Raw genomic sequence first — 13,707 nt, 5'->3', positions numbered from 1 at the left:
TATACCATTTTGAATGAACCATCTCCATTCAAATGATCCAAATTGGTTCAGCTGAATGGACTTTAAAATTAAGCCTAAATTTCCAAAAGTCATCCGGATGATCCATCTGAATGAGTTGCACTTTTAGTGCCTAAACAAACAAAACTCTCATCTTCATCCAGATGACCCATTCAGATGGAGAAACAAACAGGCCCAATCTGTTGAGGATTGAGTCCACTTTTGTGTAGTCAGTCAATAGTCATGTCCTGGCAATGGGATTTGGAAGTTCAAAGATAATTGGCTAAAATTAGAAAACATGGGCCTCATTTTCAAGTTATATGCTTCTTCGAGAGCAAGGCCCGGCCCTGAATTACACTATACTTCTCAAACAAATTAATAATTAGCCCAAATTTAAGCTAAAATTGCTCAATCCCAACATTGAAAATGAAAACCTCAAGTTCGGTCATGTTGACAAAATTTACAAACAAAATATAAAAAAGAGAGATCGTGAGACGCATAATCATTCCCCCGCTCGGTCAACGGACAATAGATCCCTACCAAAAAAGAACCTCAAAAATTAGAGTAAAAATATATAACCAAGAAAGAGAAAAAAAAGACAGAACACGAAGAAAAAAAAGACAGAAAATTGGGACAGTTAGATAGGTTTTGTAATTTTTCCCGGCGAAAATGGAGAAACCTGAAAACCACGCAATGGAATCCGAAACTCTTGATCACCACAAATCCGAAAACACACAGCATTCCGATGAATCGGAACAACAATTGGCGACGGAGACTCCCAAATCAGACTCTTCCCAGCTCAGCCTCACCCAGGTAATGGAGGCCGTAGACGATTTCATCCAATCCCTCTCCTCCTCCACGGATCCGCTACGAGAGATTCCCCCAACGGTGGAGCCATTCCCGGAGACGGTCGATTCCTTGGTCTCAAAAATGGAATCCTCCGGTCTGGGCCGTGACGAAGCAGAGGACTCTGCATTCATCCTCGCCGTTAACCGGATTTCAAAATCGGTTATGACATTGAGAGAGCTCCGGCTCGATTCAACCCCGGTTTCCTCGTGGCTAAACCGGGCGAGCTCGGTTCAGAACCGTGCAGCGTCCCTCCTCGACGAAGAGTTTCGTCACCTCCTCGATCGTTCCAGAGAGAAGAATAAGAAAAACAACAACGCTGACGTGTCGTCCGATTCGACTCACGAATCGGACCGATGCGTCTTGCAGGAGGAAGAAACATTCCCGGACTTTCCACCGGAATCGATCTCCACCTTGGAGAAGATCGCCGGAGCCATGATCTCCGCCGGCTACGAAGCGGAGTGCTGCATGTCGTACGAGATGTCGAGGCGCCACGCGTTCAAGGAGGAGCTGAGCGAGGTCGGGTTCGAAGGGATCAACGTGGAGGACGTGCAGAGAATCCCCTGGGAGTCTCTCGAGGGAGAGATCGCCAGCTGGATCTCCATCGTCCGCCGCTGCTCCACCGTGCTTTTCCCCGGCGAGCTTTCTCTCTGCACCGCCGTGTTCTCCTCAGAGGACCACGCCGCGACTCGCAAACGCCTCTTCACGGGGCTCGTCTCCGCCGTGACGATCCGGTTTCTTGATTTCTCGGGTGCCGTGGTGCTCACGAAACGGTCCTCCGAGAAGCTTTTCAAGTTCCTTGACATGTACGAAACGCTGAGAGACTTGGTCCCTGCCGTTGAGCAATCGGACTCGGATCTCATCGAGGAGATTAAGCTGGCTCAGACGAGGCTGGGAGAAGCGGCGGTGACTATATTCGGAGAGCTGGAGAACTCGATCAAGACCGATCAAGGGAGGACCGCTGTCCCGAGCGGAGCGGTCCACCCGTTGACTCGTTACACCATGAACTACCTCAAGTACGCTTGCGAGTACAAAGACACTTTAGACCAAGTGTTCCAAACAGAACCCGAACAAGAGACCAAACGGAACCAAAGAGAAGACGACGAGGAGTACAAAGTCTCAGCCTTTGGTAGACAAATGATAAAAGTGATGGAACATCTTGACGCAAATCTTGAAGTCAAATCAAGACTATACAGAGATCCAGCACTACGATCCATATTCCTCATGAACAACGGTAGATACATTCTACAAAAGATCAAAGGGTCGACAGAGATTAGGGACTTGATGGGACAAGCGTGGACGAGGAAGAGATCAACGGAGCTTAGACAGTACCACAAGAGCTACCAGAGAGAGACTTGGGGGAAAGTGTTGCAATGTATGAACCAAGAAGGGATCCAGGTGAATGGGAAAGTTTCTAAACCGGTTTTGAAAGAGAGGTTCAAGGTGTTCAATGCTATGTTTGATGAGATTCACAAGACGCAGAGTACTTGGATTGTGAGTGATGAGCAGATGCAATCGGAGCTAAGGGTTTCTATCGCGGCGTTGGTGATTCCGGCTTATAGGTCTTTCTTTGGGAGGTATAAGCAGCATATTGATTCTGGGAGGCATTCGGATAAGTATGTTAAGTATCAGCCTGAAGATATTGAGACTTATATTGATGACTTGTTTGATGGGAATCCACCTTCTATGGCACGTAAGAGGACTTGAAAAAAACTATGAGTGTGTGACATATGATCTGGTTCCTTTTGCTTCTTCTCATTTTCTTCTATTATGTTCCATTTTGATTATGTTCATAGAACCGTTCTTGATATGAGACTACCATGGAAACTTTTTGTTTTACTTATTGTTTTCTCTTTTAAAAGTTTGGGAATTTTTATTTTATTTAACGTCTTATGTTTTAAATTCCTTCAAAATTATCTAGGGTTGAAGGCACAAAATTATCTTCAAAATGTATTTGAATCTTTGTATGTTTAAGTGATGATTTTGATTCATGATAAGTTGATCTTGTGGTATACTATTGTGTAATGGGTATTTCCATAACAGTTGTACGTAAAAATGTGTAGGGATGTTGTAGAAACTAGAAACTTGGATCTACTGAAGCCACATACAACACTTCAGAGATTGTATATAGAGAGGCAAGATATGTACACAAGTTTGGATTTATCAGAATTTCAAATATTCCTGAGAGTGGAGAGAAGTAACTTAATATCAATGCATGATTTGCAGACTTGGATTCCAAGAAAGAAATAAACCATTTAAGCAAGAGGCACTATTTCAAAAAGTACATAGACAACAAACTTCTTAATGCGTGTGATTGATTTACTTATGAATGCGTAAATTCCAGCTGAAGGTAAAGACTTGGTTTGAGGAAGAAAGTTTTGATGGACTATTGACGATGCAAGTTTTGCAGACTTGGATCACAAGAAACCAACCAAACCCTTTTATCAACCAAGACAAGGGTATTGACAAATAGCACTATTCCAGTAATGAAAAAAAAACACAAATCAATAATTTGCGGATTTGGATCTTAATCTGTTGGGTTAAACTTGGATCTGTATAACTAATTTTTTCTTACAGATCTAAGTACAGTATTTGGAGCAAATGTGAAACACCATATGTCAAAATCATCTCGACCAGCCAAAATTGGTTTTGTTTCACTAATTTTTTTTGCAACCTTTTTTATTTGGTTATATAGTTCAGCTTTTGGAATTACTTGATAGATAATGTGGTAGCAACTATTTTTATTTGGTGTATTGATAGCTTCTGCGGCTTTGCCTTTTGGGCCGGGACTGGGCCACTCATGATTAGAATCCACGTCATCAGGCAAGGGCCCAACAGTGATTTATGTGGACAATAATATTTATTAACAGATTGATTTCTCCTTTCCTTACAAACTCATCAGCACCTTACCAAGACTGAGCTCTCAATGGCGGCCTTCTCGATGACTCTGGTGCGTTTCCCTTTTTTCTCTCTCAAGTTTTCGTAATTTGTGTTAGTAACTCCTCTCACGCTCTCCTCTTTGTTGTTGTCATCATCATACATAGTCAAATCCGAAGGCTTTCTCAGCTGCTCCACGAAGACTTTCTCCGATCAACGCCTCCGCTCCCTCTTCCACCACTTTCCGATTGAACACCAAATCTACCGTCAACTTCATCAAGTTTCCGTCTTTAACCGCATCATCTCTCCTCCTCCATACATCTTCCACCAAGAGAAACCGCCGCAGCTGCTTATCGGTTCAATCCAGTGCTGAGGTTGTTGTTTAGAAAATGTGCATGTGGGATTGAGTCATTTGATTAGAAAGAGACTGGCTTTGAGTTGAATTCGAGCTTATTACTCTAGGGTTGTCACTAGATTTGCGAAAAGCTTTGGCCTTTGGATTTGATTTCTTGGTTTTTGGTATGTATTTATAGCCTTTAGCGGAGCCACAATCGAAGATAACGCATAAGGTGTATTTCGATATAAGTGTTGGGAACCCAGTTGGGAAATTGGCTGGGAGGATTGTTATTGGTTTGTTTGGTGATGATGTTCCCCAAACTGTTGAGAACTTCCGTGCTCTTTGCACAGGTATGTTCCTTGTTGTACTAGTTGTGGTTTTTATAGTCAGTGTTGGCAAGGTTTGATCATCTTTGCTCACTCAGGTGAGAAGGGGTTTGGCTACAAGGGCTCAACATTCCACCGTGTCATCCGAGATTTCATGATTCAGGGTGGAGACTTTGACAAGGGCAATGTGAGTTTTTTCTTGCTGGATCCATGCTTCTCTAGTTTTGTTTTCATAGCTTCATTTGTGTTTCTATCTATCTACTTGGTTGATCTTTTGAAGGAAACACTCTTCACAATCTTTTTATAGGCCTTTTTTCTTCTTCTCTATAAGTAATATCTGGACTGAACATCATAGTTGCGGTTAGGGAACTGTTCTTGGATACTAAGTTCGCTGAGGTTCTATATGACTGTATGTTCCTTCTAGTAACTAGTTTCAGTATAATGAAATAGAAGTCTAATTGTTGAGCAGGGAACTGGAGGTAAAAGTGTATATGGTCGGACATTTAAGGATGAGAATTTCAATTGTAAGTCTATCCTTATCTCTTGTGCACTCTTGCAATCTAAACTTGTCAGTTGTGATGCATTTCTTATCTCTTGTGCACTCTTGCAATCTAAACTTGTCAGTTGTGATGCATTTTCCGTATTCTATTTTTATTGACATGAGTATATAACACATACCTTCCATTTTATAAATTTCATGAAAGTAATGATGTGAAATATACACTGCAGTATCCCATGTCGGACCCGGAGTTGTGAGTATGGCAAATGCTGGCCCTAATACAAATGGAAGTCAGTTCTTCATCTGCACTGTTAAGGTAAAACTTGCAAATATCCTCCCTCTATATCATATAGAACCCAATTATACAACCTAGCGATGACATTGGATGTACATTGAAATGAAAAACCAGCCAAGTTTTTGATGCTAAGTTGAGTCTATATCAAATTAATATGAACAGACTTCATGGTTGGACGGGAGGCATGTGGTGTTCGGGCAAGTTATAGAAGGAATGGATGTCGTGAGGCTGATAGAGGAACAAGAGACAGATAGAGGAGACCGTCCCAGAAAGAAAGTGGTCATTGCAGACTGTGGTCAACTTCCAATGTCTGAAGCTTAAGTAACAACATCCAAAACCCCAAAACCTTGTGACAATGAGATTGAGTTGTATTATGCGTTTGCAATTTTTACACGCTTTCTTTTGTGAAATGGATACAAGTCCCTTTATAATAATATCAATTTCAGTTCCTGCTTTGTGATCACTTGAGAGGTTTAGCTACTTAGGTTTTGCTAATGAAGCAAACAGTAGCACTCGCAGAAGCTACAGAAGAAACAAATGAATCAAACAGAGCTTCATGCTGCTATTATTAATGGTACAGAGCCAACAGCCCAATCCTTAGAAGGCAAAGTTGTATGACAACACAAACAAATCTTTTGATGAGACTCTTTTACTGGTCAAGACTCATGTCACCCCATTGAACCTTGTGCTTAGCAGCTAGATAATGAGCACCGACTGGACCACGACTCCCATAAGGATAGTACTCAGGGATTCTCTTCTTCTCTTCAATCTCTTTAAGCAAAGGAGTGAATAGTGACCAAGCTGCATCAAGCTCGTCACTTCTTATAAACAACCTTCTCTCTCCTTCTATTGCATCCAGCAGAAGCCTCTCATATGCATCTGGTATCTCCTTTGAATACCTGAGGGGAAGGGGAAAGTTCAAAAGTTAAGATCAGTTATTACTAGAGCAAAACTTCATCTTTCAATTCTAAAGTCACACTCACTTACCTTGCGGAATACAGAAGATTCAAGTTACTGCGATCCAATCTCATTCCTAAACCAGGGACCTTGTTGTTTATCTTCAAATAGATTGCTTCATCCGGTTGGACACGGATCACAAGCTCGTTTGTAGCTTTATCAAGATCACAACCAGTGTTCCTGTTATACAAATTCCCCGGAACATGCCTGAACTGCACCCTTATCTCTGCCCTGTGCATATCAATAAGAGTCAAAGAGTCAATAAGCAAAAGGGTTCACAAGTTTGAAGTTATATATGCACATACCTCCTTGTGTGTAGTGCTTTACCAGCTTTCATTAAAAAAGGCACACCGTCCCATCTTGCATTATCAATGAAAAGAGCAGCGGCTGCAAACGTCGGTGTCAGACTGTCTTTTGGTACAGTCTTATCATCGGTGTAGCCTGGATGTGTCACTCCTCCCTTTGTGTGGCTCTTGTACTGTCCTATCACCACATCTTCCATTTGAATTGGCCTCATTGAGCGTAGAACCTTAACCTGGATTGGTATATACTCTTTCATAACATTCTTTCTTGAATCAAACACAACTTATAAAAGAGGCTAACATTCTTTCTTGAACCAAACCTTTTCGTTTCTGATGTCCTCTGCGTCTAAGCTAACAGGTGTTTCCATGGCAAAGAGTGCTAAGATTTGAAGGAGATGATTCTGCATTATATCTCTTATGATTCCGTAGTGGTCAAAGTACCTGAATCAAAAACATTAAGCTTTCAATCCAATACATCAGAGATATTAAGAGTACTGATGAGTTTACTTACCCTCCACGTCCTTCAGTGCCAAAGTCCTCAGAGAATATGAACTGCACGTTCCTTATGTACTGCCTTGACCATAACGGTTCAAATATAAGGTTTGAGAATCTAAGAACAGATAAGTTCTCCACTAGCTCCTTTCCTAAGTAATGGTCTATCCTGTAAAGAAGAACACAAATGTAATCAATCATATCAGCACAACAAGAAAGCTAAAAGTGCAATATCTTGTATCTCCTACCTAAATATTTGATCTTCCTCCAAATACTGCTTGAGAGATTTGGTTAAAGCAGCAGAGGTTTCAGAATCTCGGCCAAAAGGTTTCTCTACGATGACTCTAGTCCAGCCATTGACAGATGAAGCTGAGGAGCTTGCACATTTCACAGCGTCTACAAATATATTTGGAGGGATAGACAAGTAAAAGAGGCGGTTTGAGATTCTTCCAGCCTGCAGAAAGAGAGAGAAAGGATTTAAGTATCCCTAATAAACAGAACCAAGTCTACTCCAATCTTCTAAATGCAAACATACCTCATGTTCCTTGAGCTTCTTGTCTAATTCAGTAAAATGTTCCTGAGAATCATATTGACCAGAATGGTAAAAACATCTCTTGAGAAATTCTTCCATCTTCTCACCACAGTTTGCCCTGAGATCCAGATGGAACCATAACCTTCAACAAACTATCTCCAACTAAAAAGAAGCATGAAGATGGAGCTAGAACTGCTCACCTCTTATCAATCCTGCAGGTGAGAGTTTTGCTGACCATGTTTCTAAGTTCAACATCTGTCATTTTACTCCTAGAGTAACCGTATATTGTAAAATGCTGTGACAACAACATTAGGCTTTAGTATGCAAACCACAAAGACACAGTCAACCAAAATAGCAGAGAATTAAACGTTAAGAAGGTAACGATATACAACCTCAGGAAGACAGTCTTCATAGTAAAGAGCGAAAAGAGCAGGGAAAATCTTCTTCTTGGCAAGATCACCAGAGGCTCCAACCACCGTGATACTAACAGTTGACTGGTTTTGACCATCAGATTCTGATCCAACCTTGGCTGCTTCTTCAGATAGAACTGATAACACCTCATCTTTCAATCCCTTGAAAGAAGATTTACTACTCTCTGTTGAATCTGAATTGGTGACTATTGCACCTAAGAAAACCAATATAAATGTCACAGCAAGTCCTTCTACTGATGTGAACATTTTCATTTAAGATTTTAAAGTTACATCTAAATGATTTCATGAGACTTCAAAGTTCCAATCTTTCACAAATACAATTTATACAGTAATGATAACATAAGAATTAAAAGTTTTAATTTTTCACAAGTTGAATTTGCAGTTAATAAGCTTGTTTTTTTAAGGCTTGATCAAATCCAATAAAGGAGGAAGAGAATAAAAAAAAACTAACCATCTTGCATAAAGACAGAACTACGACCAGACTTCCTCTGGAATCTAACACAGAGCTCATGAGCTTTAAGTCCTTGAGGAGAAGCAGATAGGAAGGAGAGTGATCGATGTCGGTTACCGTTAACCGGTGACAAAGAAGCAGAATAACCGGTACGATATGACCGGGAGGTGACGGAGGAAGACAACGACGCCATCATCAAACGTACTAGTACTACAGAGAGATAAAGGAGGATTTAGGCTAAAGAAAATTTAAAGAACATAAGAAACATCGAAAGGGCATTTCTGCAAATAAGAAACCTTTTGAGATCCCCCAAAGGTTCACACACCAACTACTGTTAATGGGTATGGCAACGTGAAGGGCGTCCCGTCTGCACAAAAATAATATTCAATTCAACCAAACACCCACACAAGTGGACTTTTACTTTCTCTTTTTGTTTGTTCCATTTCATTACAAGAGATGTCCGAATATATTATACGTTTTCTCAAAAAAGATTCTCTCTTTTTTTTTTGGGAACTGTCAAATCAAAATTGCTCAGAAAAAACTTACAGCATCTTCAACTCTTACAACAAAAAAAAAAAAGACAAAGGCAATGACAATGAATACTCTCTCAAAACACTACTACAAATGTGGTAAGAAGAAGCTTAACTCGCAGGCCAATAGCCTGCACAAAATTCAAATCTCCCTATCATGATTCTCTTTCTACCAACAACAACAAAACTATCAAAAACCCTCCAAAACTGTGCTCTTCAAGAAGCTAAAAAATCACAGAACGAGGGCGACTTTCTCGTGAGATATCATCGGAGATGCGTTTGCTATTAATGGCTCGTAATGATCTGCTCCACCACCACACCAACCTAAAAAAACGAGCATAGACGATTTCGTCAATTACCAAATTCAAATTAGATCTGAGAATGAATCAAATGGTGTTTCTTTATTATTATACCTGTCCCTTTCATGAATAGAAAGAGTGGAGACTCAATAACCTCACTTCTCGGCTTGTGAGGAAGGAAGAACACACAGTTCTCTTCCTCCACCATCCCATCTGCTCCATGCGCTTGCACCTATCATTATAATACACAGCCTTAGTTTTAATGTAATTTAGTAACACAAAAAAAAAACTTTGATACGACTAATATACTCACTCACCACATAGATTTCTCGTTTGAACTCTGTGGCGAGACATTCAATAGCAATATCATCCCCAAAAGCAGCTGCATACCCTTGTCTGTTCTCATCTACGGATAACAAACCGTCTTCCGTGTACTGCAAGGTGATGATATCATGCTCGTCTTCTGATGACCCTGATATCGACATGTACTTGGCCCAACTAGGCCCATCGTTCACCGGTAGACACCTCTCTCTGTAGATCGACTCTGCAGCTGTTTCTCTGCAATGAAGCAAACAATTTAAACATAAGACAAATGCATTCATAAGCCTCTATACGTCCCGACAACAGAACCAGATCTGAACTTGTTGTAAGAAAACAACCAAAAGGAAGTACCTTTGCATTCCGATTTGCATGAGTTCTTCAATGGCGGAATCTAGACTCTCACGCTCGTCCTTTTTCGCGAGCAGCTTCTCCTCCTGAACGATATGAATCCCCCACCCACTCTTCAGATCCGGCGAGTACATATGCCTAATCGCCTCCGCGATAGCCTCCTTCTCCACCTCTCCCGCGGATCCGTAATCCTCCAAAAACCTCCTCACGGTCCTCCGCCGTAGGTCACGAGCGTCGATCCCGCACGCCCCCATGGCCTTCTGCGACGCGGTGAAGAGGCAGTTCCCGTCGGAGGAAACCTCTCCGCCGTGAGAGAGGCGGAAAACGACGGGCGGCGACGAGGTTTGCCCTTTCCCGGGATGCTTCCACAGCACGCCCATCGCGTGGAGACGCTGAAGGTGCCGTCTTTGCTGCTCCTCGAGACCGTAGACCTCGTCCCACGCGGTCGTGGCGGCGGCGGCGGACATGGTTTTCTCCACCGCTTCGACGGCTGCGGCTGCCGTGGATTGGTCGACGAGATCCACGTCATCGAGAGGTGCGGAGGCTGTCGGGGGTTCTCTCCATTGGACGGTCGGTGACGGAGATTGCAATGTCGCCGTTGAATCGCAAAGAAGCTTTCCCATTATTACAGATTAGGAGAGAGAGAGAGAGAGCGCTTTGTCTCAACGGCTAGATAAGGGATGTAAGAGAAATGCGTTTGTTGGAGTTAACGGTCAGATCTGTTATGACTATAACGCGGGAGGGGAGAGTAACACGTGTCGTAATCATAGTGGATTACTTAAGTCCTCTGACTAACGAATGGCTGAGGTTTGACCGCGCTATGGTGGACCACGCCACTCGAAAACAGTAACCTACCTTTTTTATTATTGTCATTTTATTTTAATATAAAAAATTTCGATTTTAATCCTCTCTCGTTTCCTTATTTGTTAAATTTGTCCCCTTAGCTGTCGTTATTAGCTGGCGCACACATGATGTAGCCTTTTTGGTAGATTACCAATTAGAGTTAGCCACATCAGCTTTTGTAAGGGATTTGACCAATGAGAGAGCTTGCTCACACGTATGAGTTGTGTCAGGGATGGGGAGAGCTGCAACACATGTGCGGATTTGTCTTGGACGGCGTGAACAATGTCATGAATCGCGCGTTAAAGTTAACGGTTTTTTTTTTTATTTCACCTGTAACGGCTAGAAAATGATAAATCTTTGCTTTCCCATTGGCGTGTGTGTAATAATAACCTAAGGAGTAAAGGACCGGATTTAATGTTGTAATTGAAATAAAATGATATTATTGCATTTATATGAATTTGATATGAAAATCTGAGGTGACTATTTCACTTGAAAATAGCTGGGTAAAACCTTCTTTTTTTTTTTATGTCCCAATAGTTTAAGACAAGGACAAGTTTTTCCAGCATAAATTTTTAAAGCACTGAGAAAAAAAAGACTATCAATATTTCAAAAGTATAATGCAAGTGCTTTTAAAATATTTTATGTTATAGTTGCATTTAACTCCCCAAAAAAGGAGCTGTGGACCCCATCAGTAGGCTATGGTTGCAAACTTGCACTTGTTGTTCAATAAGACGATGAAATAAATAATGATGGCCCAACGCGATGTTAAGAAATCAGAATATGATGGGTTTGTGTTGGAAAGCCCATAGATAAATGGGCCTTTATGCCTATGAAGTCCAGGTAGATGTAAGAAACTCAAATCCCTCCGAATCTTAAAAAAGTGAAAAGTGCATCCAAAGATAAAAGAGAATATTTGAACAGACAAGCTAATCATTACGAGTAGCTATGAATTATTTTTAGAATCTTGGAAAGGTAAAGCAAAAACAGTTCGTTGACAAAAAAAAGAAAGCAAAAACAGTTCACATATTTATTAGTAAGAAACAAAGAACTTATAACTACCATATCAACTTTTTTTTTCCTTTTTGAGGTTCAATATCAACTTATTAACATCTATGTTTAATGTTCATATGCATACAGCATGCTAGACCATAATGTAGTAATTTTATTTATTTATTTTTCAACTCTACCCAGAGGATGCGACGAAACAGAGGACAAAAGCATCGAAAGAATAAAAAAGCAAAACTTGCTAATGGCTGATGCAGAAAAGATAGGTGAGGTGGGCCGTATAATTGGAGTCCAAAATAAATAATAAATTAAAACGCTATAATACTTTTCTGTCTCCTCCTCCTTATCTTAAGAATAAAAATAAACATAAAAAAAACAATAAACAAAGCTCTCACATTTGTTTAAGGCAGAGAAAAGACTGTTCATCCATCCTCCTCTCGTCTACCCCCAAGAAAAACAATTCGTCATTGCAAATGAAGAAGAAAGGGAAAGTCTACCCATCTCCTCCTCCTACTCAACCACCATCATCCTCCTCCTCCTCCTCTCGCTACCTCAACGAAGATGAGTCTCTCTCTGTGCTGAGTCTTCTCCCAGCGACGATTCTGGTTCTAGTCTCGGTTCTCTCGACCGAAGACCGAGAGGTTCTCGCTTACTTGATCACGAGAGGAAACTGCGGGAGAGCCTCGACGACAACGAAGAAGAACAAATCCAGCAAGAACCACCACAAGCCACCCGTCTTCGACTGCGAGTGTTTCGACTGCTACACTAGCTACTGGCTCCGCTGGGACTCGTCTCCGAACCGCGAGCTCATCCACGAAGTCATCGAGGCGTTCGAGAATCATCAAGGCGAAAACTCGGTCTCGAGGAACAAGTCCAAGAGAGGTAAGAAGAAAGAGAAACCGGGTCGTCGGGTCGAGTTAGTGTCCGAAAGTTCAGTGTCGGAGAGCCACGTGTCGACTCCAGATAACTCGTTGGGGAGGTTGAGTGAAGCTGAGGTGGTGGAACGAGAGCCGCAAGATGTGGAGGAGGAATCGACGGTGGAGATTCCGGCGGCCGCTGGGGCTGATCAAAAGGGATTAGCGAGGAAGGTACTACCGGACGTGTTGGGTCTGCTTAACTCCAGTTTTTGGCGGCTTTGGAATCCGAACGCGTAAAAGCATCCATCAGACCAAAAGCTGTGCTTTATTTTTTTCTTCTGATGTTTTTTCATAAGAAAAAAAAAGAGATAATCCAATCACTATGCTTTAATTTTTTCTTTCTTTCTTTCATGTCTCTAGAGTATATCAATCACTACGTTGTTATGTTTGATATTCTTGGTTTTTAAAAAAATGCAGGCATTATTAGCTTTCTTTGTGTTGACTAAATTGGGAACTAAATTCGCTAAAATGTTCAAGTCATAGCTCAAGTCTTTGTGAATGGAGCTTAAAAAAAGATTACATGAGAAGTTTATGCAATGGAGTCAAGGTTTAGCAGTTTCAAACTCTTTAGTTTCTTGTGCATTTGGTTTGGTGAGGCTCTACTCTCTCTAGGCGTAGTACAGCGACTTCAATGTTTTTTCGTTTGCTTAGGAACAAAGTCTGTGGATTAGGTAGACTGTTTCAGAGGAAGGGTGGGCCAACAAATATCTTTCCTTTTGAATAAGGCATCCTCTTAAGTGATGAGAGAGTGTCTCATTCTATCATATTCTATATAGACTATACAATATTCTAGCATCCTCGTGTTTATGTCTTTGCCTTATCCTTATAAGCTAGATTAGGTTTACGTGTTACAAAAAAAAAAAAGATTAGGTTTACAGTCATTAATGCCTGGACATCATCAATGCGTACTCTAGAAAGTACTTCATTTAGTGCTGTGATCTACTACGAAACAAAGATTCATCAGTTTTTGTCAACCAAAACCTTTTTTCTCAATATAGTGGGATAACATAATCTAGTCTACTTTTTGTAATGTTACTCTTTTTAGTAATGCAACTGAATCTAAGCCAAGATTTAGAACAAACCTTTAGTCGGCTGCAATTAA

General features: G+C 41.1%; 5 protein-coding genes across 5 annotated transcripts; 3 read left to right on the top strand and 2 right to left on the bottom strand.

The window, feature by feature from the left end:
- Positions 1-293: 293 nt before the first annotated feature.
- On the top strand, positions 294-3,486 carry LOC106379117 (exocyst complex component EXO70B1). Its single transcript, XM_013819130.3, has one exon. The coding sequence runs from the start codon at positions 667-669 to the stop codon at positions 2,548-2,550; it is 1,884 nt and encodes a 627-aa protein (XP_013674584.1). The 5' UTR covers positions 294-666; the 3' UTR covers positions 2,551-3,486.
- Positions 3,487-3,682: 196 nt separating this feature from the next.
- LOC106454776 (photosynthetic NDH subunit of lumenal location 5, chloroplastic) lies at positions 3,683-5,626 on the top strand. The gene is made up of 7 exons (XM_013896885.2): positions 3,683-3,793; positions 3,888-4,094; positions 4,254-4,407; positions 4,482-4,570; positions 4,853-4,907; positions 5,113-5,198; positions 5,340-5,626. The coding sequence occupies exons 1-7, from the start codon at positions 3,770-3,772 to the stop codon at positions 5,496-5,498; spliced, it is 774 nt and encodes a 257-aa protein (XP_013752339.1). The 5' UTR covers positions 3,683-3,769; the 3' UTR covers positions 5,499-5,626.
- Positions 5,627-5,715: 89 nt separating this feature from the next.
- Positions 5,716-8,770, bottom strand: LOC106454755 (glucose-6-phosphate 1-dehydrogenase 2, chloroplastic). Its single transcript, XM_013896871.3, has 11 exons — positions 8,639-8,770; positions 8,343-8,552; positions 7,853-8,085; positions 7,661-7,755; positions 7,464-7,578; positions 7,177-7,382; positions 6,948-7,097; positions 6,757-6,877; positions 6,440-6,669; positions 6,165-6,365; positions 5,716-6,076 (listed from the first exon to the last, which is right to left on the bottom strand). Exons 2-11 carry the CDS (start codon positions 8,536-8,538, stop codon positions 5,827-5,829), a joined length of 1,797 nt encoding a protein of 598 aa, XP_013752325.1. The 5' UTR covers positions 8,539-8,552; positions 8,639-8,770; the 3' UTR covers positions 5,716-5,826.
- A 99-nt stretch (positions 8,771-8,869) lies between these two features.
- On the bottom strand, positions 8,870-10,550 carry LOC106454765. Its single transcript, XM_022698607.2, has 4 exons — positions 9,844-10,550; positions 9,489-9,729; positions 9,286-9,403; positions 8,870-9,196 (listed from the first exon to the last, which is right to left on the bottom strand). The coding sequence occupies exons 1-4, from the start codon at positions 10,461-10,463 to the stop codon at positions 9,105-9,107; spliced, it is 1,071 nt and encodes a 356-aa protein (XP_022554328.1). The 5' UTR covers positions 10,464-10,550; the 3' UTR covers positions 8,870-9,104.
- A 1,404-nt stretch (positions 10,551-11,954) lies between these two features.
- LOC106454746 lies at positions 11,955-13,037 on the top strand. The gene has a single exon (XM_013896860.3). It carries the CDS (start codon positions 12,162-12,164, stop codon positions 12,840-12,842), a length of 681 nt encoding a protein of 226 aa, XP_013752314.3. The 5' UTR covers positions 11,955-12,161; the 3' UTR covers positions 12,843-13,037.
- The last annotated feature ends 670 nt before the right edge of the window (positions 13,038-13,707 follow it).

The sequence above is a fragment of the Brassica napus genome, chromosome C3 (genome assembly GCF_020379485.1).
Source record: "Brassica napus cultivar Da-Ae chromosome C3, Da-Ae, whole genome shotgun sequence".
Lineage (NCBI taxonomy): Eukaryota > Viridiplantae > Streptophyta > Magnoliopsida > Brassicales > Brassicaceae > Brassica > Brassica napus.
This window is presented reverse-complemented; position numbering and strand designations above follow the sequence as displayed.